The 24,020-nt window shown below is 48.3% G+C and overlaps 6 protein-coding genes across 6 annotated transcripts; 2 read left to right on the top strand and 4 right to left on the bottom strand.

Annotated features, from left to right (window-relative positions):
• Positions 1 to 1,471: 1,471 nt before the first annotated feature.
• VTN77DRAFT_1104 (uncharacterized protein) lies at positions 1,472 to 1,780 on the bottom strand (the record flags this gene model as incomplete). Its single annotated transcript, XM_069416800.1, has 2 exons — positions 1,472 to 1,532; positions 1,623 to 1,780. The coding sequence occupies 2 exons, from the start codon at positions 1,778 to 1,780 to the stop codon at positions 1,472 to 1,474; spliced, it is 219 nt and encodes a 72-aa protein (XP_069273058.1).
• Positions 1,781 to 1,940: 160 nt separating this feature from the next.
• On the top strand, positions 1,941 to 2,375 carry VTN77DRAFT_1105 (uncharacterized protein; the record flags this gene model as incomplete). The annotated part of the gene is made up of 2 exons (XM_069416801.1): positions 1,941 to 2,226; positions 2,326 to 2,375. The coding sequence occupies 2 exons, from the start codon at positions 1,941 to 1,943 to the stop codon at positions 2,373 to 2,375; spliced, it is 336 nt and encodes a 111-aa protein (XP_069273059.1).
• A 6,537-nt stretch (positions 2,376 to 8,912) lies between these two features.
• VTN77DRAFT_1106 (uncharacterized protein) lies at positions 8,913 to 9,674 on the top strand (the record flags this gene model as incomplete). Its single annotated transcript, XM_069416802.1, has 1 exon — positions 8,913 to 9,674. One exon carries the CDS (start codon positions 8,913 to 8,915, stop codon positions 9,672 to 9,674), a length of 762 nt encoding a protein of 253 aa, XP_069273060.1.
• A 2,720-nt stretch (positions 9,675 to 12,394) lies between these two features.
• On the bottom strand, positions 12,395 to 15,354 carry VTN77DRAFT_1107 (uncharacterized protein; the record flags this gene model as incomplete). Its single annotated transcript, XM_069416803.1, has 3 exons — positions 12,395 to 12,496; positions 12,554 to 15,175; positions 15,253 to 15,354. 3 exons carry the CDS (start codon positions 15,352 to 15,354, stop codon positions 12,395 to 12,397), a joined length of 2,826 nt encoding a protein of 941 aa, XP_069273061.1.
• Positions 15,355 to 16,376: 1,022 nt separating this feature from the next.
• Positions 16,377 to 19,403, bottom strand: VTN77DRAFT_1108 (uncharacterized protein; the record flags this gene model as incomplete). The annotated part of the gene is made up of 3 exons (XM_069416804.1): positions 16,377 to 18,305; positions 18,364 to 19,103; positions 19,196 to 19,403. 3 exons carry the CDS (start codon positions 19,401 to 19,403, stop codon positions 16,377 to 16,379), a joined length of 2,877 nt encoding a protein of 958 aa, XP_069273062.1.
• A 985-nt stretch (positions 19,404 to 20,388) lies between these two features.
• On the bottom strand, positions 20,389 to 22,077 carry VTN77DRAFT_1109 (uncharacterized protein; the record flags this gene model as incomplete). Its single annotated transcript, XM_069416805.1, has 8 exons — positions 20,389 to 20,872; positions 20,924 to 21,215; positions 21,276 to 21,436; positions 21,495 to 21,585; positions 21,646 to 21,736; positions 21,826 to 21,851; positions 21,923 to 21,966; positions 22,064 to 22,077. The coding sequence occupies 8 exons, from the start codon at positions 22,075 to 22,077 to the stop codon at positions 20,389 to 20,391; spliced, it is 1,203 nt and encodes a 400-aa protein (XP_069273063.1).
• Between the last annotated feature and the right edge of the window lie 1,943 nt (positions 22,078 to 24,020).

Below are 24,020 nucleotides of genomic sequence, written 5' to 3' on the forward strand. Positions count from 1 at the left end.
GGTTGTTGTGATCCAGGGGCTTCTATATAGATGACATGAGTATTCCGAACCATACCCATCAAAATACGCAACGAGGATAGAAGTGCAGCCTCTAAAAGACCCTGTAGGACATCTCAGGACAAGGGCTCCACTGGATACATACTGTACGCCCTGTGATGAACCTGCTTAGGAGCCGTGTAGTCCACACTTTGACATGTTGTGAGCTTAACTTTACTACTGTGATTGATACTGACAGCCTTGGTGAGAAGAGGCGCAGTACAGTGCATGGGCTAACCGCTTGGGTTTAAAGGGGCCCATAGAGACAAAGCAGGTTGACTTGATCTGATTGCAGTCTCAACGTTCCTTGGCCCAAGAAAAATTAGGGAACGGGAAACATACATCAATCGGACTCAGCCATCAGCCTCTGCCAAGCGGCCATCGGGCCATTATCAAGCCTAGCGCCAAGTTTGAGGTTCAGCTGCCATATTAAGTCGTGACAGCAAGCGCGATGACCTGTCCAAAACATGCATACACCTCGAGGCGAGTTCTTCATGCCGCACTCCACGGGGGAGACCCTGCAAGCGGCTGGGTATCAAGGGTTCCAGAAGTATGCAATGACGACCGGAAATAATCCCATCTGCAAAAAATGACGCCCGTTCAAGACTGGCTTGTAAATTCCGACACGGCACTGGTTAGAGAAGGCAAGCTTAGCAGACACGTTCGGGGTTCTAAAAGCGCCCCGCCAGTTAGTCTATCTTCTAGCTCGTAGGTTAAATGAAGGAGAATTGCAAGATGTACTCCGTACTTGGGAGGCTGATTCCTTTAGCCTTTTGTTCTCTCGCCTTGCTCCTTAGACAACCATGATTAGCTAATTACAACAGCCCAAGGAACTTACAGCTTGCAGGCAGCAGCAGCCACATTCCAGGATCTGCTGTGCTTCTGCAACAAAATTGGCTACCTGCAAACTGCAGTCGACTGACCGAGCACGAATCAGCGTGAGTCTCAATGCCCATCCCTGTCATGCTGTCTCGACGTGGCCGCATGGCCGGCGGGGCCCTCTGCGCCCTATGTATTATGCAGGTCCTCTGCCCATGCCGAACAGGGTTAAACTGGGGCTAAGTTAGATGCAGGTTGCTTGTTGTAAGCGCTGAATACCTAACTAAATTATCTTAGTTTCTGCATTTAAGCTCAAAGGTTTGCACGGTGTCTTTAAAAGGTTAGAAATCTTTCCAGGAGTGAGATAACGTTATGCTATTTGCCTCACCATCCAAACGGGAATGAAATCCAAAATTTGGGCATGGTTGCCTAAATTTGGTCAATATTGGAGCTTCATCAAACGCGGACATGAGCTGAAGCACTGGGGGCAATCGATCCAGGGTCTGCAGGTGAAAGAGGCTCGGTGATGTGTTGATGAGCTGTCCACGTAAGAACGTAAGGCCATGTCACCACGGACTCCGGTAGTATTTATTTCGAGGACGTTTCTCAACCTTCTTTAGGGATCTGCAAATGAGGCCCACGTGTATTCATCGGAGACGTTGAAGGATGTTTGGTTCCTGTTAACTTTATCGAAAACATTAGCAAATTGTGCCTTTTGCGGCCCCAGCATCAGGGAGATGCGTCCTAGGTCCAATCAAAATGCCTACAGCAACAGTGACTCTTCATGGGCAGGGCCAAGCCACACTGTAACATCTTGTTTGCTCTGTGTTGTCAGGACTTTCTTCAGCTGGTGAAGGTCTCGCTTGTGCTGCCAATCGCGTTTGGTCTTCATCCGTGGGTTTCTAAGACAGGGTTGACTCAGCATCGGGTACATCCTCAGCGCCTAGGTAGAGTTTCCAAAATGAGAAGAGTGTTTCCTGGAAGTATTGATGATGAACAAAACTGTCTGGAGTTCGCGTGTGGGGTAAGTCTTCGCGTTTGACCAACCGTGTATCGAAAAGCGATTTCCCAATCAAGAACTGCGGATGCACGTTCCCCCGCCTTCCTTTCTCCATCGCCAAACCGCAGCAAATCTATTCTACGTTACTCTGTACCTAAGCAGCCCCGAACAGGTACAAATCTTCTATGGACAGACTCTGAGAGGAGCAACGGACGGAACTGCAACCTGGCAAGCAATATCCTCTCTGTTGACACTCTTTGCTGATCTATTGACCCTCAGATATCCCATGAAACCTGCGATGAGATTCTCCGAGGCTAGCCGCGATGAGTCAACAATTGCACTAGCACGGGGGATCTTCATAGGCTACGCTGGTAAGAGAAGTCAACTCCAGCCTTCGTTCAAGCCGATATTCGGAACAATATACACATCCACATCCGGGAGATCATTCTCAGCGCTAACTGGGAAGAAAGCAATCGAGACGTCAAAACTGTCAGTCCCAGAGCTTCCAGAACGTCTTTAATCTTCCGATAGACGGTTTCTTGTCTAGATAGGCAGCAAGGGTCGTCATCAGCTGAAAGCAGCGGGAAACCAATGCAAAGTGGGGGGGTCCATGTGGTTTCTGAACTAGCAAGGGCTTTAATCAGATCGCCCACTCCCGCGGATAGCACTAAGAGGGCGCGGGTACCGTACCCGCTACTAGGCTATACCAGCGACCATGACCGAGTTCCTCCGTCAACCAATGGCCTGAGGCTAGCCATTCCCCGTATCTAACAATCTCTGGGGATGAATCTCGTCATTGGACAATTGAGTGTCTTGGCAGGTCGCTTGTCGCAGTATGGCACTTTATCAGGTAAGCGCAGAACAAACCCAGTCTGATTCAGCCTCCCATGATTCATCAGAGCACGACTGCAGATTCCAGAGAAATGTTGCTAATCTTAAAATTATTGCCACAGCTCGACTCCTATTCCGAAATCAGAACGAAGCACGAAACACAATAACTACGGAGTATGACAGATGTTATGGGCAAGAAGCAGTCCTAGGCTCAATGAAATGAAAAGCAGGATACGGCATTGGCACGTCTAGAGTACAAACGATACAAACAATGATGGAAAAGGCAATCCCAAGCCGCCTCAAGCTACTAAATGACGATTAGATATGATCGACCAACCCTTCGGTGTTGATATCATCCAACCAGGACGCTGTCCTGTGGGTACCTGCTACCGAGGAAGCTATTGACATCGTCACATCGAATCTGATTGGGATCGGCATGTTGAAAAGCTGATCACATTCAGCCGCATGAGCATCAGCCTCCCACGCCGGTGGGTAATCGAGTCGAGAAATACCCTTGTCAGCTGCACCTGCGCGCGGGGAACGATATCAAGAGAGGGATATCTATGGAGCAGGGACCAGGGCTGGGGCTACGCCTCTTTCTCCATCGTTCATCCTCCAGAAAGATCCATACGGAGTATAGATTACAACGAACTAATTACTCTTGGCAGTTCAAGCCCGAAAAGTCGAAGCAATGCAAACCGGCGTGGGATCACGACAATTCGTTTTTACCTGTTTTCCAGGCGTGTGGGATCAGATACAAGGAGTTATTAATGAGCATACAGAGATTCACTGACGATCAGAGAGAGATGTCGGGTGCATACTTCCCTGACACTCGATATCATAAGTCACAGACAGGGGACAGATGCATGTCCCGCATCCTTGACAATTGATCCACTCACCAGGTAACTGCGTTTACTGGTGCGCCAGTCTGAACAGTCATTATGATGAATTGTGACGAGGGAGGCTAGACCAAAAAAGGAACTTGTTACTGGTACGGAGTATGTACAGTACATGGAACGTGGTCGAGCACCCTGCAGGCTAGGCCACCAGCCCTGCATGGCGGTGCAGCGGTAGAACCTGATGGTGTGACATTTTTCGCTTGCGGTGAATTCTCATGGGTCCCATCAGAAGGGAACTAAATTAGCGGTTTGTCATGTGAAGCGAATCAGACTGTGCAAATGCAAGAATATCTTGATTAACCTCGATTAACCTAGGCTAAGTATTTGCCAGGGCGGCCTACGGCCTGTCTAGCGTCTCAACGGCTTCCCCAACGCTGAGGTGCTGGAAATCTACCTAGGCTAGGTAATTACTCCGTACGTCGTTAGCCTAACTTTAACTAATACTAATCCAAGCAGAATCTACTCTGCACGGAGTAACTCTGGGTGACGCCGGAAAGAGCGTGGGCAGGCCGTGGTCTTTGATGCCAATTTTGTGGCCTTTTCGCGTTGATGTTGCTGCTTTACGGGTGCATTGCACTAGTTATATTGCCCGTCCTTCGAAGCGCCTTGGAAATTTAGTGGGCGTTCCCATGGGACCATGGATGTATCTAAATTGTATACATACTACTGTATACAAATTGCTGATAACTCATTATAAAGCTGCCTGATGATTTCCGATTAGCTTATTCTATGAAGTCATACAGTTTGCAAATTTTCTACTTTCTTTCCAGACGTACAGTGTTGTGAAGGAAGCAATTAGCTAACGCTAGTTTTTACACCAAAAATGGCCATATTTTACTGTATAATCAACAATTAAGCTATATTATACTTATAAATATTTTTATTTATTATTATTATTTCTTATTTTATAATAGGATAAAGATAGGCTGATTTCTAGAAAAAATTAGATTTTGTCGTGGGCTAGTTCATTAGTCAACTAATTGACGCACCTTCCGAATCAGCTCAATACTTGAAGCCTTTCAAACCGCAAAAAAAGCATAAAATTATACAATTTATTATCTAGAGCGTTGTGGACATTGATTACTTCTATGCCCTACAATCCCACACACTACACTTCGGTGGAGCGCGTGCAGGCGCCTGCGAGCAGTCTCCGCAGGTGCCGCCTCCACGGCCTCCATTGGCCTCAGCTCCTTGTTGAACAGTTTGAGCGAGTTGTCGGCCTTCTTGTATAGTCAATAAACCTGTATGAGGTATAGATTCCTATTGTATCTTTTGCGATTTTGCTTCTGCTTCTCATTTGCAGCCCGTAGATCATGGTTCTCTTTTGCAAGAAGGGCTGCATTATGCATTGCTAATTGGCAGCCCTTAATTAGCTAATTAAGGGCTGTGTCTGTAGGGCTTGGAGGGCTCTATGTACGCCGTTTAGTAGTGCCTTAATTGTTGCTGACTGCTGTTTTAATTTAACAATATTATGAGGCGTCTCTGGCACCTAATTTGCCTGCAAATTGCTATGACTGCTGCCAGGTAGTATAGGTGTCTTCTACTGAATATGAAGCTAAGATAGCACACGTTCAGGATTGAATGGGACCAAACTAGTGGCTGCGAATCCATTGCAAATACTGTTTGGTTTAAATGCCTCCATACGTGCATATGAATAGACTGTAAGGAAGTCTTGCTTGTTGATATGGTTGATACCGAGCCGCATACTCTCCTCGACCAAGCAGCTATATGATTGCTTAAGAACTGCAAAACAGCCAACATCGAAAGGCGGTAAGAGATGTTACAAGTGTGTAGGCATACAGACCGGAATAATATCGTTTTGGGTACAATAGTGATCAAATTGAGGCATAAGATGGCTGCTGTGGCCATCAAGAACTAGCATCCTATGTCTGCCCTTTATATGGGGTTTTATATATGGATTGAATGTTTTTTTTTTTGAAGCTATTACAGTTCAATCTCGTCTGTGGTACATCCATTGGAACTCAGGGTTATGCTCCAATCCTGTGGTATTTGATCATTCTCATACCAGGAGCCAAAATGCTTTTTTCCTAGAAATATAATGACAGGTGGTAGATCTCATCCAGAGGAATTGACTGCTTAGATTGCTATTACCTACTCATGGTTCCCTAGCTGCAGAAGAACTGGTTTACCTATATAGTCTGATATTATCACGATCTTCGCAGTTGCAATAATGCCCATTGCAAAGCCTGTCTCATCAAAATTATAGATATCTTTATTGAGAATGTCATACTGAGCCTTAGCAGCTTAAAAGGTATTAAATCATTTGCATCTTTGGATCTTTGCATTTGGCACGCTTATAGTTGTATCTCCATATATATTTTTGTCTTTAAGGCCTTATTGCGATTAAGAAAGTACATGGCATTCGGGCAGCTACCAGGTCTGGCCAATATATGTCATATATATCACATGACCTCCAACAGGCCACGCTCCATAGAGCCTGCCTCAATGCCGGCTCTACCCCTGATTTTTCTCTCCAAGGAGGAACCAATGCAGTATTATCCATGGCTTGAATAGCTTCATTTCCCCCCAATTGAGCTCTCAGACTAGCGCTGAGAAAGTTGCTAACCCAGTTTTTACCAACTGGCTGAGGAGTCTGTTCACCTCGCTCAGAGACCAATATATCAGCCATAACTTGCACAGTAGATGGCCATGGGGCCGCTCCACCGATTCATAAGATTATCCATTTCTTCAGTATCTCCTCTCCAGTATCCGACAATTTGAGGCAATTTGCATGTAGATTCACTCGTTTAGGGTGCCCATGAAGTCGGTGTCGAAGGTTAGCTTCAGGAACATCGTATGCTCGCGCTGCTGCGCGTACTTTCGTGATTTGACCATTTTTTTAACACATTTACAGCAAATAGGATCCTGACTTCTTGATTTGTGCTCTTTTTTTTGCGCCTTTTTTGGCATAATTTTGATGAAAAAGTGGGTTGTTGGTAGGTGGGTTGATGGAGGATTCGGAAGGTGCGTCGTTCGGGTGGAAATTACGTTAGTTAACTACCCTGTACTCTGTACGGAGTACTGTACTAAGCCTTTGTCCTGAAGGCCTATACGCGGCTCACCGCCTAGGGAAACGTGAGCCTCCTGCCCTCCACCTAGGTGCCTTAAGCCCTAATCTCCTTCCTCCCGCCTATTTGTGAAAGATTGAGCAGCAGTTACAAGCAGCTACTTCCCTTTCTTGCAAATATTAGACTACAGCTTTGTACCTGTTCCGATCTTCCGGATTGGCCACAGTGACATAGTCTATGTCACCTCCAAACCCCAACGCGCGTCGCAATTTCTGGTGCCGTACTCCGTACCTCTTCGAGAAACTCATTAAGCCCTGTCGTTTCCAACAAGAGCCTCAGTGACTCATAACTATAATTTCATTTCACCCACCTTTGACGCCTTCGAATCCTTCCTCTCCCTCGCCGAGCCTTTTCGATCTTGAGTCCACGATCGCGTCCACTCTTCCTCTCATCCTGGCAATCCCTCCTTGTGATTGCGACGCGGTCACTAAGATAATTGTCACATACCCTTGCCGGGCACACACCAGGATACAAAATTCGCTAATTGCAGAAAGAATCCTCGAGGAGCCACGTTCTTCTTCTTCACTTTGCTATCGGAGTTCGCATTTCGTACTTTATGTGGCTCGCACCTTCTCATAACTGTACCTCATATTCCGATTACGATCGCATCAGTGACTCTGTCACCTGATCGGATAGCCAGCCCCTTGCAGTTGTCGATCGACTCGGAGCACGATGTAACCAGTTCAGCTCCCGTTGATACTGGATGCGTGAAAACTCTCAAAACGGTCATAAAAAAGGGAGTGTTACCTTTCATACCTTATCCTTACACGTCGCTACGGAGAAATGTCGATGGACGGCGGCACCAAGGTTACTATACAGTGCCTTTTGCGAGGGGATCAACTGGATGATGCCTTCGATGTGGAAGTAACGAAAACCACGATCTTCTCCCTCAAGACATCCGTTACAGACACACTCAATTGTCAGGCAGTAGGACATTTTCGCCAAGCAACATTACTCTTTACCGTGAAAATGTCCTTGATGACGAGGGTAAGGGCAAGGCTCTCGTTGAACTATATCGGAGAATAGACGCGGGGACCCTCCCAGTTGTCAGTTCTCCGAGGGATATCCGTGACCTTTTGGACAATGCCAGTGCCGAAGAATACTTCGTTCATATCATTGTCGGTACGTTATTTTATTTGCTCTTCTCTTCTGGGTCATTATTTCATTGCTGACAATGCGTTTGATGAAGGGCGAAGACGAGCCGAGAAGAGGAAGGCACCTTCGGATGAATTGCCAGCGGAGACCCTCACAGTGACCAGATATCCGAAGAGGATCAGTGAGGTCGTTGTGAACGCCGCAAACTACATTTATACCATCTTTGGAAGATCAGCTCCGGACGAACTGGAAATCAAGCCGTATGGGCCTCTAAGGCCAGGTGACTTTGTCCTTCAAGTTCCACCTATCAACAGAAACTATTTCCCTGATATCTTGCAGAAGGCTCTGAGGACTCAAATGCCAGCTATCATTCACGGTCCGTACCAGTCGGGGAAAACAAGCGTCTTATACGCAATGAAACAGTACCTTAAAGCCAAACGATATACAGTCTTGTGGGTCAACTTGGACTATGCAATTGGCAAACTGTCAGAATTTACGGAGGACAGATTCTACGAAAAGGTTTCGTTTCGCATGTTCAAGAGAAGGATGGACGAGGGCCAGTTCGTGTCGCATTTGGAAAGAAAATATGGAGGGAAGAAGACGGCATTCTGCTTGATTGATGAAATGCAGTGGATGATCGGAAATGATGATGCGGAACGGACTGTGAGGGAGTTTTGCAGGTGCCTGGACGAGAATGGTATACCATACATAGGTGTCGGCACATCTCAGCTGCGAGAACTCGCCTGGAAACATTAGGATTTTAATCCACTTGAGCCAGAAGCCGACAACCTCGGATCTCCATTTAACAGGGTGAGATTTGAATTGATGCCACGCCTGGACTACAACGAGACGGCATGCCTTTACAGAGAGTATGAGACAGCCCGTGACTTGCAAATCCCGGATGCGATCAAAGAAGGGATCCAGAGAGAAGCAGCCGGTCACGCGTCCTCATTCATGACTCTCATGCACATGTATGACACAATGCAACCGAATGTCAATGAAAAGAGCTGGCCGCAAACCTTCCTGACCAACTTTGAGCCGTTTATGAACGGCTTGCCCTCTACAATCGACACTCATCTCTAAAATCAGGGCCTCCGCGAACTGGTACTGAGGTACTTAGCGTCCGGAAATAGACAATGGCATATGAACCTGAAGAATGTAACAGCGAATGAAAGGGCGCTATTTAATATAGGAGTCCTGTCACTTGTCGATCCGGATAACAAGACTAAGGACAATGAGAGGTTGGTGCACTTTACCAGTGGCTTGATTTACCGCATATGCCTCCACTCCGTCTTTCCAAAGCATAAAATTCGATTATCTGAGATGCTGCGGCCCATTCTGCTTCTTGAAAAGGCCCTAATGTATATACGTCCTAGCCAACTCGACATTAAAAAGGCCTGGAACCTGAGAGGCCCTGCTGAACACATTTTTCAGATTGAACTCTACTCCGTCTTCCGTGACCTGCTGCCTGAAGGTTGGCGTTGTGGGAGTGAGGTGCACCCGGACCAAGGCGACCACAAGTTGAGGATGGACCTGCACTTGATGTCCGAATCTGGGGGGAGCGGAGTGGGGTTCGAACTCAAGGTCGACAAGGTCACCGAGGAAGAAGTCGACGAGGCAATAACCAAGGCCAAGGATTACGCCAAGAAGTTCGCTGTCGACATCTATGTTGTGAACTTCTTGTCCAGACTTGCACGCCCACCCAAAGCAGACATTATCAAGCAAGGCAATCTTCGAATTTTCCTGGTTAACGCGACGTACAACGATGGTTTAAATGAGTTTGAGGTCACATACGCCGAAGAGAGCAATGAGGACGATGTGGAACGGGGCATTAAGCAGCGGAGCTTTCAGCTGCATCCTGTGGGTGATGGTGTTGGTGATCAATGGCATGAGATAGCAGGGTGACTGTTACACTGATCGATATTGCTGCAAGCATTTTCCTAGTCTTCTACTACTTTGTGTCAATGAGCCGAGTTATTGCTATGTCCAATGCGGGTCAAGCAGCCATTGAGAAGATGTGGATGTGCCCGACATTCTCCGCGGATAGCTGGTATCATACTGTTGCATCTTATCAACCGCAGCTGATATTTGCTGGGTTTGAAATGCTGGATGAGGATCCGTTCTGGGTGCCGGCTACAGAGGAGGAGTCGGAGGATTTGGGAGGGTTGACTATGGATAATGTGAGGAAGAGGAAGGGGTTGGTCGTGCAGAGGAGGAAGCTGATTGATGCGGAGAAGCAGAAGACGCTAAAGAGGTGAACAGCATACGCTAACATAAATCTGTTTAGCTCTTTGTTGCATGCTTTTTCTTCTCTGACTGCGCGTTGGCTGTCTATATGATAACAGAGAGTATTAGAACATAAGATAAGAAAACATTGAACGGGAAGCGTTGGAGTTCCCTGGCCTTCTTTTCCATACTCCAGAGTCTGTATATTGCCGGGTGGACGTTCTGCCCATGACCACGAGGACATAGTAGCAGACTATTTCGGAGTAACTGTCATTCCGAGATACACGCTCTTTGTTTGCTCCGTCGCCATCTCCCCTTGGAGTGACTTCTTTCTCTCCACAACTGCTTGCTGGATAGTATCATAATCTTTACGAGGAACTTGATAGACATTACCTTTGTTTGTCAGTGTTTCCTCTGTCTTTGCCCTTAGAAGAAAGCCATCTATATCAAACTTATAGGTGAGGATCCCATTACATTTCAGTTGAGGACAATCAGAATACCTTGGGGGACCTCGAGCATGCCGGAGTTTACTTAGGTACATGGGACTAAGGGAAGAATTTCAAGCAGACTACTCTACAGCAGATACGATGGTCTCTAGGTCAAGCATTCATATAAAATCAGGCACCGATATGCCACCTCTGAGCCAAGAGGTCGGAAACCAAATCGAGCCAGGCTGAAATCATAACACTGGAAAGGTCTGACTGGAATCACCAGCCGCAAGGATGCAGTCTTACTATGCAGTCTCGCGTTGCATGCTCTTTCTCCTAAATCGCGTTCCAAGACTCGGATTGATTGGCGAGATATTTGAGATCTTCATCTGCATCCTCTAGTAGAATAGTATGTAGTATCAAACCTGTAATGTAATTCTACAATATTGATTTGCTTTTTGAGAGCACCCCTTCCAACTACTTTGATATGATGCTTCAACAGACCGACCACTCCAGCAGATGCGGGGAGTATCTGAGGATCCTGTTACCTCCTTCTGGGCGCTATTGACGTGGATAAGAAGGCCAGAAGTTGGTTGGAATAATGTCACCTCAGGAACATGCGCAGAATAGGTGATCTAAAGCTGGTTTATACGCAGGTTAAGCATAATGGGGTCAGGAGCATTTATCTGTAGAGTTTATTGTTATGGCTCGTTATTGACTCCCTAAGAACTGTCTTATATTGCAACATCAGCGACGTTGCATAATGAGTTAGAGCCTGGTTGTTCCTGGTATAAAACAACATTGGCAATAGATGACTACATGGGATGTTATTGTGCCTGTGTAGATTTATCATGGCCACTTATGCTCTCCGGCTTCTGGCTATTTATTTCTGGTCGCCCTTAAGGCTCCATTTAACTTATCTCTTGGTCATTCTAGAACTTGGCTCCAAAGAATATGATAAACATGTCTTGTTTGATCTGATCTGACATCAACTACCTAACTACGTTCCTTTCTTGATCTAGATAACCGACTCAGTCAGTCAATCATATATATCTTCTCTTCTCATCACTTCTCATCACTTCTCATGTATCGTCTTCTGTCTATCTAATGCAGTAAAGTAAACTAAGGCTACCTAAGTAGGCTATGCTAAGCTAAGCTAGGCGATGGATAGTAAAAGTAAGTTTAAATCAGCAGCAGCAAAAGAAAAAAAAAAGGCGGATGAAGATGAGATGAGTGACATGGAATGATGCAATAATAATATCCTCTACCAAATGGGCCTTGTCTGGCCTGGCGGAGAACGTTTCTTTCTTCATGCGTTGCAATATTGATGGATCGATAGATCAAATCTGCGTTTGGGATGAGATGTCGTGACGAAAAAGAAAAAAAAAAGAGAGAGAAGGAAAATGAAAAAAGGAGGAAGAAATTCGCATGCATGCAGGGTACCCACTCCATCGGAAATGCCAAAATATGGAAAGTGAAATTGAAATTGAAATTGGGAAAAAAAAAAGGACCCCCTCCATACTCCCACCCCAGTCCACTCCACCCCACAACTTCATTCATTCAATCAATCTATCATCCATCACATTAGGGTTGTTTTTCCTGTTCCCTATCCTACCTATTAACCTAATCTGTCAAGGAAAGGAACAAGGGCGGAAGTTAAGATAAGACGAAACGACGGCCGTTCACGTCATACGATGGGGAGAATATTCTCAACAAGTGTCAAGTAATAAGCACGCGAAAAAAAGAAAAAGGATAGAGGTATATTTTCAGGTAAAAGAAAAAGAAAGAAGAAGGGGGATATAGCAAGTTTATGACATGATGATCCGCTAAATTTGATCACATGAAAGCAGAGTCAAGGAAGATAAGAGGTCAAGAAATGAGCTCACAATGAGAAACCACAGGGTACGTTTTGGCATACACAGTGTGAGACTCAGGATGATGTCTTCGTAATTATCGCTAGCTAATCAGCGTTTAAATTTGGTAAACGGAGCGAAGCTTCTGCGTGACAGGAGCCGGAAGCTGCTCAAGGAACGAGTCAAAGCTGGGTATCAACTTCTTGTAACCAAGCAGAACCTTTACAACGGTTGAGTTAGCTTCTATCAAAAGTTCCGCAGATAGCGGGTGACCTACCTGTTGGAAAGATTGCTGGATATCACGATATTCTTCCTGATTAAGCGACTTCTGAGGGAACGTCGCGATAGACTGGAAATAGTCTCCCAGGCACGCTTCCATCGCTTCTGGGTTCCTCATCACAACGCGATTGAATCCCAGAAACGCCGTCGCCTTTTCGCGAGTAAACTCGACCTTCGCCATCGACTTCAGGAAAACACCGGCGTACTCTTGCAGGCGTGGAGCAAGTTGCTCAGAGCATCCGATACCAAGACGCCCCAGAGCCACAGCGGCATTCTCGTTGACCGAATCGATGACCTCCTCGTTGCTGACAACGGTCAATAGTGCCGGATACAACTTGTCCAGGTACGGCAACATATCGGCCTTCTCGTTCAGAGCAATCTCTCCACAGGACCAGCAAGCATTATTGAGCACGCTGAACCCAGTCTGCGGTGCCTCGTCTGGAATCAAATCCAGATCGAGCTGCTTGATCAGGCTGGGCATGATATTAGGAATGAAAGGTTGGAGCTGAGGGAAGATGTGGATGGCACAGTCGCCCAAAAGAGCATACGACGACTGACGAACTTCATTGTTGGGATCGTTCATGCAATAGCACAGCAGATCGAAAAACGGCGGCTGCGAGCTTGCCACCAGTTCGCCACTCTTTTGAGAATCGATCGCCTGGATGATGGCACTCAGCAGATCCAGGCTGGTGATAAGGAAGTCCTTATCTGGCTCGTCAATGGCGTCATTCTGCACGGCTGCAACGGATTCCTGCAGGTTCTGGTAAATGATCTTGATACACCGATGGAACAACGGCGGGGCAAATGGTGAGAATGCATCTCCGTATGCAGCAGCCATGTAGCCTAGACATTCCAACAGAGGGAACAGTTCCCGAGATTGATCGGACACTTTGTTGTAGCGGTCAATGAGCGCCGGCATCAGAATATTGACCAGCTCAGGCTTGGCCAGCTCTCCCATGACGCACTCGGCCAAAGTCTGAACACAGTCATAGAGGATGTACATATTGCGATCCTTGTATTTGCCAAAGCATTGGACGAACTGTCGCAGAATTGGCTCGCAGTAAGGGATCAAGTTTGCATCCGATTTCTCCTCGAGGCTGGCGAACGCAGAAGCGGCGGCCTCCTGGACCTTCTTGTTGTTATCAAGCATACAGCGGAGGATCCCTTCCATCATGGGCTCGAAGTACTGTGCCTTCTGAGCGGGATCCTCGAGATGTGCTGCCCACTCCGAGTATCTGCCCAAACACCAGCAAGTGATCTTCCGGACCACAGGCTGTGGGTCGTTCAGGAGGGAGATCAGGTAAGGAATCAGCTCAGGCAAGTGAGGAGTGACGGCCTCCATGCAACCGTCTGCAACAGCTCCTAACGTGAGAACTGCTGCTTCCCGGTTGGGCCACTGTTCATGCCGAAGAGTCTCCTTCAGGTACGGCAAGATGAGCTCGAACACTGGCCGATGATAGACATTGGCGAAAATATCCAATGCGGCCGCGGAGCATTTCCGGAGTGTCCACTCATCCTCGGGATCTTCACCAAAATCGGACTCGTCTTCGATCTCCCCTTCGCTGAGCTCGCCCTCCTCCTCCTCCTCCTCATCTGCTCCGTTGGCAGCCTTGCCATTCGCCGCACCGTCCGTTTTGCTCTCCAAACGAGCGCCTTTCGATTTGGCAAATTGAGGTTTCAAGTCCTCTGCGCGGTCTTCCTCCTCCGCGTCATCCTCCTCACCCGCCAATCGGATGGCATCGTCCTCATCGTAGACCATGCTCCGCAGCAGCAGCGGGATGATCTTATGGATATGTTGTCCCAGGGGTTGCTGCAACTTCTGCTGTTCACCGGCCGTCAGCCAGAACTCCGCGGCGTCCAGCGCAAGCTCAGGATCCTCCCCGTTACTTTGCTGCATAATCATGTAGTTCACCAAGTCCTCCATATGGGGGATCAGTTGTTCTGGTGCCACCTCCGCCAGCTGCCCAAATGCCTGACAAGCAGTTCTTCGCACGTCCGTGTTGGGGTCGTTGGCGAGACGGAACAGGTTCGACATGAACGAATCAAACGACGCTATCAACGCCTGTGGTTTTTGTGGAAGGAAGACCTGGAGGGTGCTAAGGGCGGTCGACCTGATGGTCGGGCTCTGACTACCGGTGAAATCCAGCAAACGTGGGATGATTACTTCCAACGGGCGCTGTCCCCCATAATCTTTGTCCAGGATCTTTCGGTTATCCTCGCAGACTTTCGAAAGCGCAGACATAGCTGCCTCCTGAGTCACCACCGGCACATCTCCAGATACGTTCCCAACAAGCGTCAGAAGTTCGTGCAGCACCTCCGGCCATGCCAGCAATCCTGCCTGCTGCAGGAGCTCCGTTATGATGCTTCCAGCTGAATTGCGGATCTGAGGACTCGGGTCTCGGAGACCGAGCAGGGTAGCTCTTCGGATATAATCTAGGCTAGTCGGCGTGATGGTGTTGTACGCTACTCGAATTTTCGTCTTGATATTCAGGGCGGCGGAGAATCGAACGACATTGTAGGTGTTCTGATCCAAGCCTACCACCGGGGGAGCCTGGGGGGTGCAGAAAAGAAACGTGAGGTAGTTGACGAAGTCCGGGCTGGATGTTGCCTGGATAAGCATCTGTTGAGAGACGAGAGAGTCGATTGTTAGCCATGAGCTCTAAGACCAGACGAGCAGTCCACATGTCTTTAGCTTACCTGCTCTGCCTGTTTCCGGACCGCAGTGTCATATGAATTGAGGGAGTCCCTGAGGTAGCCGGCCAGCTGCCTCAATGGCTCATCCTGCGGTTGCCACTCCATCTTGGAAATCTGTCAAGGGACAAAGGCGTTACAAAGAGGACCAAAGTCTTGCAAGACGTTGTTCGGAAACCCCGCAGTAGCCGTGTGAATGCCGTGCGCAATCCCTCTTCAGATAAATAAGGAATGATATGCAAAGGAGTGGGCAAAGAGCGAAATAAGATTGCACGTGGAGTGATATGCTTTCTGCAACGGTACCTGCGGCGAAGGGGTTTGGCTTGATCTCAACAGAAAGTCCTGACTGACGCGACAGTTGCGCTATACGGCGCGAACAGGGTCAGTTTTCTGCAGCCAAGCTCTCGGAGAATGCCAGAGGGCACGAAGCACGCGGATAATTCTAAAGAGGCGAGATAGCCACTTCTTGACACCGTCTGGTATCAGAAGATGATCTGTGTTGTGCACCGGGGCGCAACCCGACAGCAGCGGAGTTGGGTGACGAGGGAGCGGCGGAGGGGTGAAATGGTGGATAGGAGCGAGTGACCGCCTCCGAGTGCCGCCCAATGTGGGAGGAGGAATAGGGTTTTCGGCCCCAACAGTGCACAGAGCAAGGGGTTATTATAAAGAGATAAGATGGATAAGGAATTTGTTATCAGAAAAAGTATTAGAGTGGGAGTGAGATTAAAGACGACAAAATAAAAGAAAATAAAAAAAATGTCTGTGTGGTCTCGATCCTTGTGGCCTTCTGAACCCCCCTGCTAAAGACAAGGGGGAACAGCCATAAAAAAAGTTGGGCGAAGTGTGGCGCTGTGGCGTGGCTGGAAACCAGCACATGGGCCGCCACAGGGTGACCATTAAACCACCAACCACTTGTCGATCAGTACAACGAAGAAGAGAGAGAAAAGGTAAAATAGAGAAAATCGTACTGATAGACCATCTGGATCTAAAGGATGTTGGGCACTGTTTTTGTCCAATATTTTTCTCGTTGTGGACCTGCAAGCCAGTCAAGGCTATGTATGCATGTACTGTATATAATTCTATAGAAGGTGATATTTCATCAAAAAAAAAAAGAACCCATTTCTTTTCTTTTATGCCCAAACCAGTTTCTTAACATCATAGACAAGCTGCTCCAAATAACCTGTTCGTTTCTTCGCCTCGGCCAGCGAGATAATCTCCTTCTCTTCGATGATTGATAGGTTCTCCACATGTCGGCCTTCTCCAGACATCATGGCACGCTCGATCTCTTGGCAGATCGCCCGGACGGAGTCACGCTCACTGATCGGAATACTCTTTTGATGATTGGCAGTCACGGAATTGGAGACGGGGAGAGCCTTGAAGGCCATGAATCGAGATGTGGGGCGCTTCATGCCCCTGAGCCAGGAAGAAAGATCCCACTCGTTACCAGACCCGGGAGTGTCCTGCACATCTTGTTTGAACAGGCTCTGTAGAGACCTCGTGTTCACTCGCAAGGCATTAGTCTCGTCATCTTGGTATACGATGACAAGACCGACATTCCGCTGCTCATCGGTCTGAGCATCTGTCAAGATCGATGTGATGTAGGTTCCGTAATGGATATGGCTGATGGAACGTAGGTCGATTCGTTCGAACGAAAGGACTTTATCGGTGTTCCAGTCAAACCGGCAGTTGTAGACAGCCGCATCGGTGAGGAGAAGGACCGACTCCTCAAACGGAAAGGTTCTCAACGTATTAGGTTGACGGGGACTGAGCATTGTCCACCCTCCGATGAGCTCTTCCTTCTGGTCACCAATCACAATTCTGCTACTTGTTTCAATAGCATTCTGACGCAGCTTTTGAACTGAAATCCCTGGATCGACGGACTGCAGGTCCACCTGGAATTCCGCAAAGACCTGGATCGAGACGTTACCCAGCAAGTAGTCAATACAGGCCTGCGAGAAGTAGTCATTGACGATGTTATTGAAGTACCGGGAGAGGGTCAGTCCAAAGTCGTTGAGGGCTCCGCGATAGTCTCGCTTCCTTGTTCGCGTATAGTCCCCCTTCAGCGCGGCAGTCGACGAATATTGTTTAGAGATCGCGTCTCCATTATCCGCCCACAAGGTGTTGAACCACTGCGTGGATGAATCACCTTGCAGGTCGATATCGAACCCTTCGCTCTTGAGCTCCTGCTCCAAGGCTCTCTGACCGAACGCACACTGGGCGACTCCGGTGCGATCCAAGCAATCCATGCAGTTGGTCCGCACAATGCCCGTCTGCTGTCTGAGAACAGTACCACCTTGGACAACTGTATCGCCGAAATCATCTAGAGTGCTTTCAAGTTTGTCTACGAGTCGCCGCACATTCTCGAACTTCATCCCACGACATTCGTCGTGGAAATCAAACCACTCGAAGCCCAGAGGAGAGCCACCCAGCGCCCCTGATTCGTTCAAAGCGCGAGCGTACGTCTCGTATGCTTCGCCGATTTTGGCTTCACCACCATGCTTATCGACAAGTGAAACCGCCTGTATTTTCCCGTATCTCCTATTCAGATTTTGAAAATGTCGATTGAAAGCGAGCTGGTTTGTCTCGGTCGAGTGATGCAGCACAGGAGTGGGTTTGAAGGAGTACGGTGATTGAGAAAAGTAGAGCGGTATCGAACCGCGCAGCTGAAGGAATGAGTACACCTTGTGAGACGGGTCCCATGATGGTGTCGACAAGATTTGCTCGGTCTCAACTGTGTTGGCGGTGTTCCCATCATCGTCAACACCACGGCGGAGGTACCGTAGCCCGGGACGTTGTACAGATCGTCGAGAGATGAGGGTGAGAAGAAAACTGCGTTTATTTTTATTCTCATCAGAATCTGAATTTTGCGGCGTTTCACTGACGATCCGACTGTCGCCTGCCGTCCCATTGGGGTTTCGAACTTCTTCAGACCGTTGTCTTGACGAAGCAACCGTGAATTCACGCTGCCCAACGAACCCTTGTATCAGAGGTAATACAAAAGCATGTGCGCCATTCCCATTCTCAATGAATGGCTTCATCAAATGTCTGTTCCAGAAGTACTATGATGCAAACTTAGCTAGAGTCCAGGTAGAAAGTAGGAGCACAAAAGGTCCATACCAGAGGATCCACGGTGCTGTGGAGGGGTAGATGAGACCTCCGCGGATCCTGACTGCCGAATCGCCTCGTCAGGTCATAGTCGTAAGCAAAGTAGAAGTTTCTCGACGAAAAAATCAACTTCGTATATCGGAGGAGTTTAGGCATCAGATCGATTGCCTGATCATGCGTTGCCGCTGTCTGAGCTTCTACTTCAGACGAAAGCTTTGCCACTGCGGGCGTAGCTTCTGCTTCTGCCTTCACTTCTGAAATGCTAATACTGGGGTGTGCGTTCTCCCAAACTGTCACACTTTCTCCTTTGATTTCGCCATCTCCGGCAGACGTCGGTCTTGGAAGGAAAGGACCTACAGGACCCCAGCGCTTTCTGGAGAGCCAGTTGGTCACGAACCTTCCATACCGTCCCTTCTTGCCAATGACATCCTCAGCAATACCACTGTCTATGTCACTTCTGCCTTGGGCTTGATGCGTCTCATCTGCTGGCGTCGCCACTGCGCCATCCTCGCTGACATCGGTTTCAGCTTCACTGAGGGAAGTATCGTCGGATGCAGTTTCTCCCGGCCCTTTCTCTCCCTGCGCTAGGTTCTCACGCGCCTGAAGGATCGCGCGACTTGCGTCTGCCTGAGAAGACAAGGGGATAACCGCGACATTCGTCACCGCGTAGACGGGTTTACCCAAGATTTGCGCGACCTGTTCGCGCTGGGTTATGGAGATGAGGAAGGAATATGAGGCAACAGTCAGGAGCCCTACACACAATGCTCTACTATTAGCCCTGAACTCTGAAAGGCCCACAAAGATCAAAGTCTGTCGCGCGGGGATTTGGTCTAACAGTGCGTACCGGCAATACCATGGGCCTCTAAGCCTACGCTCTTCTTGTCAGGGTGCTCCGCCGCGGTAGCTGGAAGCGTAGTGATCTTTTGCGTCCTGTATTCGATCTGAATTGGGGACTGTGCGTTGTCGCCGTTGCGGTGTCTATTTCCATTTGGTTGGAGAATGAGTCCATCCACCGCGGCGAAGATGACCAGCTTCCTCACCAAACCAGGCATGGCGCCGTTCCCGCTGCTGCTGGTCCGGTGTAGGGAAGAAGTCTAAGCGGGAGCATATATGTAATATATAGCTGGCAGCTGGGTAACTTTACAAAGATGCTTTTTAGTCCAATTGCGCACGCGACCGCTGAGAAGATTGATCATTCCTGGCTCGTGACGGCAGAGGCGAGTCGCGAGCTGGTCACCTTACTGGTCTACCAACGACATCATCGCACGTGGCCCCGCGGCCCCGTGGCGGCAAGGGAAACCCCGCGTCGACATCCTGAGGGGTGCTAAAAAATTCATGCCTCCTCCCTGAAATCGATCAGATTTTTGCCCGGCTCCCTCACAAGTGTCCAATATCAGAGTATCCGTATCCCAGTCCACGGGCCAATAAATCAGGTGCCTTTGTTCTTCTCTTTGCCTCCAAATATGCTAGTAAAAACCCTCAACAAAGCAATTGCACAATTAAGAAACCCACCTAAACCACACCAAGCTGCCCCCAATAAGATAAAATACAGTGTGTAGATACTATATACATTCCTCCTTGACATCCGCAACGATGTCAAGGAGCAGAAGAAAGATGAACCCCAACAGAAAAGGGAAGAAAAAAAGGAGAGAGATGGATACATCTGCCCATGGCATAGCTGTCGCATCTCCGCGCAGGTGACATGTAGGAGATATATCCCAGCATATGCATGCTGACCCGCTCTTGAAGAGTCAGCCTGTATTCCAACATAATAACGTAACTGACCCTATCCCCAAGGGTACCAGATCATTTCGATCCAAAATCCGTAACCATCCCACAGGAGCACTGGAATTCTCCGGCACCCTTTTCCCAATCCCATTCAGAAACCTTTTTGAGAAGATGTGGTGTTTCGAAAATGAGAATCCAGAAATTCAAGGTAAAGTCTACAGAGGCGTGTATCGGAGTGTGGGTGGAATAAGATCATGAACAAAAGAAAAACGTCCGGTCAATTCTGGAGACATGCTCGTTCCCTCCAAGTTATCGGACATCTTGTTTGGGTTGGTACAAGGCGCTATTGCCATCTTCGCTCCGTTTCCGATGGGGCCCAGGCTCCCCATCTCTCTCCTCTCTCAATTCGGTTAAACCGATAACTCCATTCTCAGCCTCGTAAGAGCGCATGAGACCTTCCCGATCGCCCTGGCCGTTCAAAAATGCAAGACTGGAGGAACTTCGACGATGAGGGTCGAGACTCCTCCTCGATTGCATGGAACGCCGGGTGGAAAGGCTCGCGATTCCGTCCGTGGGGACACCATCTTCCTCATCGTCCTTTCCAGCCAGCAATTTTCGCCCGTCAGGATCAGTTCGCGACAGGTTGAGGAGATAAACGCCAGAGAAAATGACAAGAAAGCCGCAAAGTAGCGAAATGGTGTTCACAGCGTCAGTGGTGTTGAACCCTTTAAAAAGAATGAAAGAAGCACACAGTGTGGCGGTGGTGAATGTGACATAATAAAGCGGATTGACTCTGAACTGATCGTCAGCAGTAGCTTCAGTAACCCAGATTCCCTAAACTCACATTGACGTCGAGAACTCATTCAGGGCCTTGTTGAAGTAGTTCATCTGAGTCAGGATGCAAAAGCAGGTGACAATCGCGAAGACATAGGTCGAAGCATGAGTGAACTGATTATTGCCACCCAAAGTAAGCTTCAAGGCGATGCCGAATGCTTTGACAGACATAACCGATACAGAGCCAACGGTGGAGCAGATGGAGATGTAAATGAGCGGATTCTTCTTTCCGTAGACAGGGGCAACACGATAAATCATGACTGTCGAGAAGATCGCCACGGCTAGACAATAGAAAAGAAATCCTATTAAGCATGAGTATCGAGTGAAGATTTATTCCCGAAAAGAAATTATTTTGAACGAACCTGACGTTAGAACATACTCCAAGATCTCATCAATGGTCTCCACCGGCTTATCAGGAGGGGCATGAAGCACAATCACGACGGAACCAAGGAGGCACAGCGCACATCCAAGTTTTCCGAGTGTGCCCAGTCTCTCCCCTAAGAAATAGGAGCCCAGAACAGCACTGTCTCTTGATCAGCAATGACATCCGGAAGCATGGAAAAGAGAAGCCGATCACGCACCCTATTAAGACGCTGAGGGCCCCTAAAGGTGTAACTAAGATGGCAGGTGCAAAGGCATAGGCCGCGAAGTTTGCTATTTCTCCAATTGCCACTGTGACTTCGGTTAGGTCGTTGCCCGAAAGATTAACAGTCATCTTCACAGCACACATACAAGTTCCAATGCCCCCCCACCATATGGGACTCTTGAGATATGAAAACCCTTCTCCTTCAAACCCATGATTCTCTGATGCATGCATCAAACCCTGTTTATGAACTATCAGCGATCGTGTTCGAGGGTCATGACGTCGCGTAACCTGTCATCGTAGTTGAAGATACAAGATAAATGACGGACCTTTTTTGTTATGACAAAACTCGTTCCTATTAAAAATCTTGTCAGACATGTATGTGTGAAAGAAGGAAGAAATGCCCAGAACTCAATGGGAATATACCTATAGCCATTGTAGACAGGATGGCTAAAGCCAACCCAATATACCTAGACAAAACAGAGCAAAATGTCAGATGTGACCAATTTAACCGGAACCTCTCACAACGCCGATTTTGCGTGAAAAATGGGCCAGACGATTCCATACTTGTCCGAAATCATCCCTTAATAATTCAGGAGCTGACTGCTCCAACCTCTCGAATGTGTCCAACTCGAACAGTGGCCAAGAGCACCGCAGGCAGGGAACGAAGGGATCGGTCGTAGATGGGAAGAATGGATGGCGTTCCACGTCCTGAGGGATCTCTCTAGCGGCCGGGGAAGAAAAGCAACCGCATTGACAGATCGACGTGTAGCGACTGGTGTCGTTGACCGAACGGCCGGCGCCTTGCGGAAGCCAGTATGGCAAGAGAGCGTGTGGTCAGCTTGCAGGAAGTGAGCCAGCCACGTTCTGCAGCACTGTGAAGTTGCGCGCAGGTTCAGCAACAATGATCTGTCGCAGTCTTGCGCACAGATTCGGTGGACGACGAGAAAGCTTGTTGTGCTGGCCAGAGTCCGGAGCTATCGCACCATGGGTGGGGTCTTGGATCAAGGTCGTTCCGGTGGACGCGTGTTTCAAACGAATGACGGGAGAACCGCTCGGACCTGGAGAGAGTAACCAGGCACCGAGTGTGGCGGCGTGGAGGAGGTGAGGTACGGCGTACAGGCGGAGTAAAGAACAGGGTTGCAGGAGGAGCACACTGGATAGTGCAGTGTGCCTATGAAGGAGGGAATAGTTGGTAGGAGATTCTGGATGTCAGATCTGGGCGCAAGGTGGTGGTCGCCTAGGTTCAACCGCCTCCAGGAGTCGAAAAAGGCAAAGGTGGCATTCCGACATGCATCCGGACTGCCATAGGCTGCCTCAAGTCAGGGGCGCCGCCGCTGCCTCCCCCGATCCCGCGGCACGCGTGCGATCGTCAGTTTCAGCGGCTCGAGCACCGCCTCATGGGCCTAATAATAATAATCGTCAGTTAATCCTACTAGCTTATTAATACTGGCTGTTTTAGACTTAAATCCTCCCAGGCCGCGCATGGAGTGGTCTGTCTCGCTAACCTGACAGAATCTACCACTAGGTCATCCCTTCTTTTAGCAATATTGCACTGATATCAACACTGCAGATATAATGGCTTTGTTGATACCCTCTGGACGGATACACCTCCCAGTCACTATGACTTGCATAATATACGGAGTAGATCTCACTTAGTGAATAAATAGTCTCCACTCCGCAAACATGAAACTGCCTTGTGGATCAATTTTATCGATAACTTCCGAAAATCACCGGTTCTAAAAATGCTGGAATTTTGACGTACTGCAACACCATGCTATGCAATATGGATAACAGACTACATTTTGAAGCTAGGCAAAGACATGGCTACTCCAACATAGCTACATACATACAGTACCGCCTGCAGTGTGGAACACGCGTAGAAACAGGAGAAAGCAAATCAGAATCACTCCAACAGAACCCGGCTTAGGTCATCGGCTATCGACGACCCAGCTCTGCATGAAGGCATCTCTCCGAAATAGAATCCGCAGGGTAGAACATTAACTTGAAAAAAAAAAAGACAAAAAAAAGCTGGGGTTAACATCAATTGAAGGAGGTGTGAATAACCTGGACGCAGATAGAATGCTGCTAGACCTGCATCCACATTCCAGGTAGCTGTCTAAGAGCAGGTACCTGACAGACTACACGGGAGAAGGGGATAGATTTCGGTATCATCCACTGCAGAATAGAGCAGGAACGCCGAACTCCAATCGCCTAACCGAACAAACGAACGAGAAAAAAAGTTTCCGAAAATAGCACCAAGCCCCGACGCCATGCTGAATACTTTTTAAGCTGTACTTATAGACTCTCGGCTGATAACAACCGCGTCAATGTAGACAATCATACGCAACACAGGACCATTCAGAAAATGGCAGAAGACTATCGATAAAACGAGGCTGCAACGGAGCAATGGTAAAGAATTTGGAATTCTAAACCATCCAGCCCTCACAGTCAAATCCAGGTGGGAGTCGAGAGGAGAAGGGGGCGATTTAAGAGCATGAAAAACAGTGGGAAGAGGGGGGGT

This window comes from Rasamsonia byssochlamydoides, assembly GCF_041956645.1.
Source record: "Rasamsonia byssochlamydoides strain NRRL 3658 unplaced genomic scaffold VTN77scaffold_118, whole genome shotgun sequence".
Taxonomy (NCBI): Eukaryota; Fungi; Ascomycota; class Eurotiomycetes; order Eurotiales; family Trichocomaceae; genus Rasamsonia; species Rasamsonia byssochlamydoides.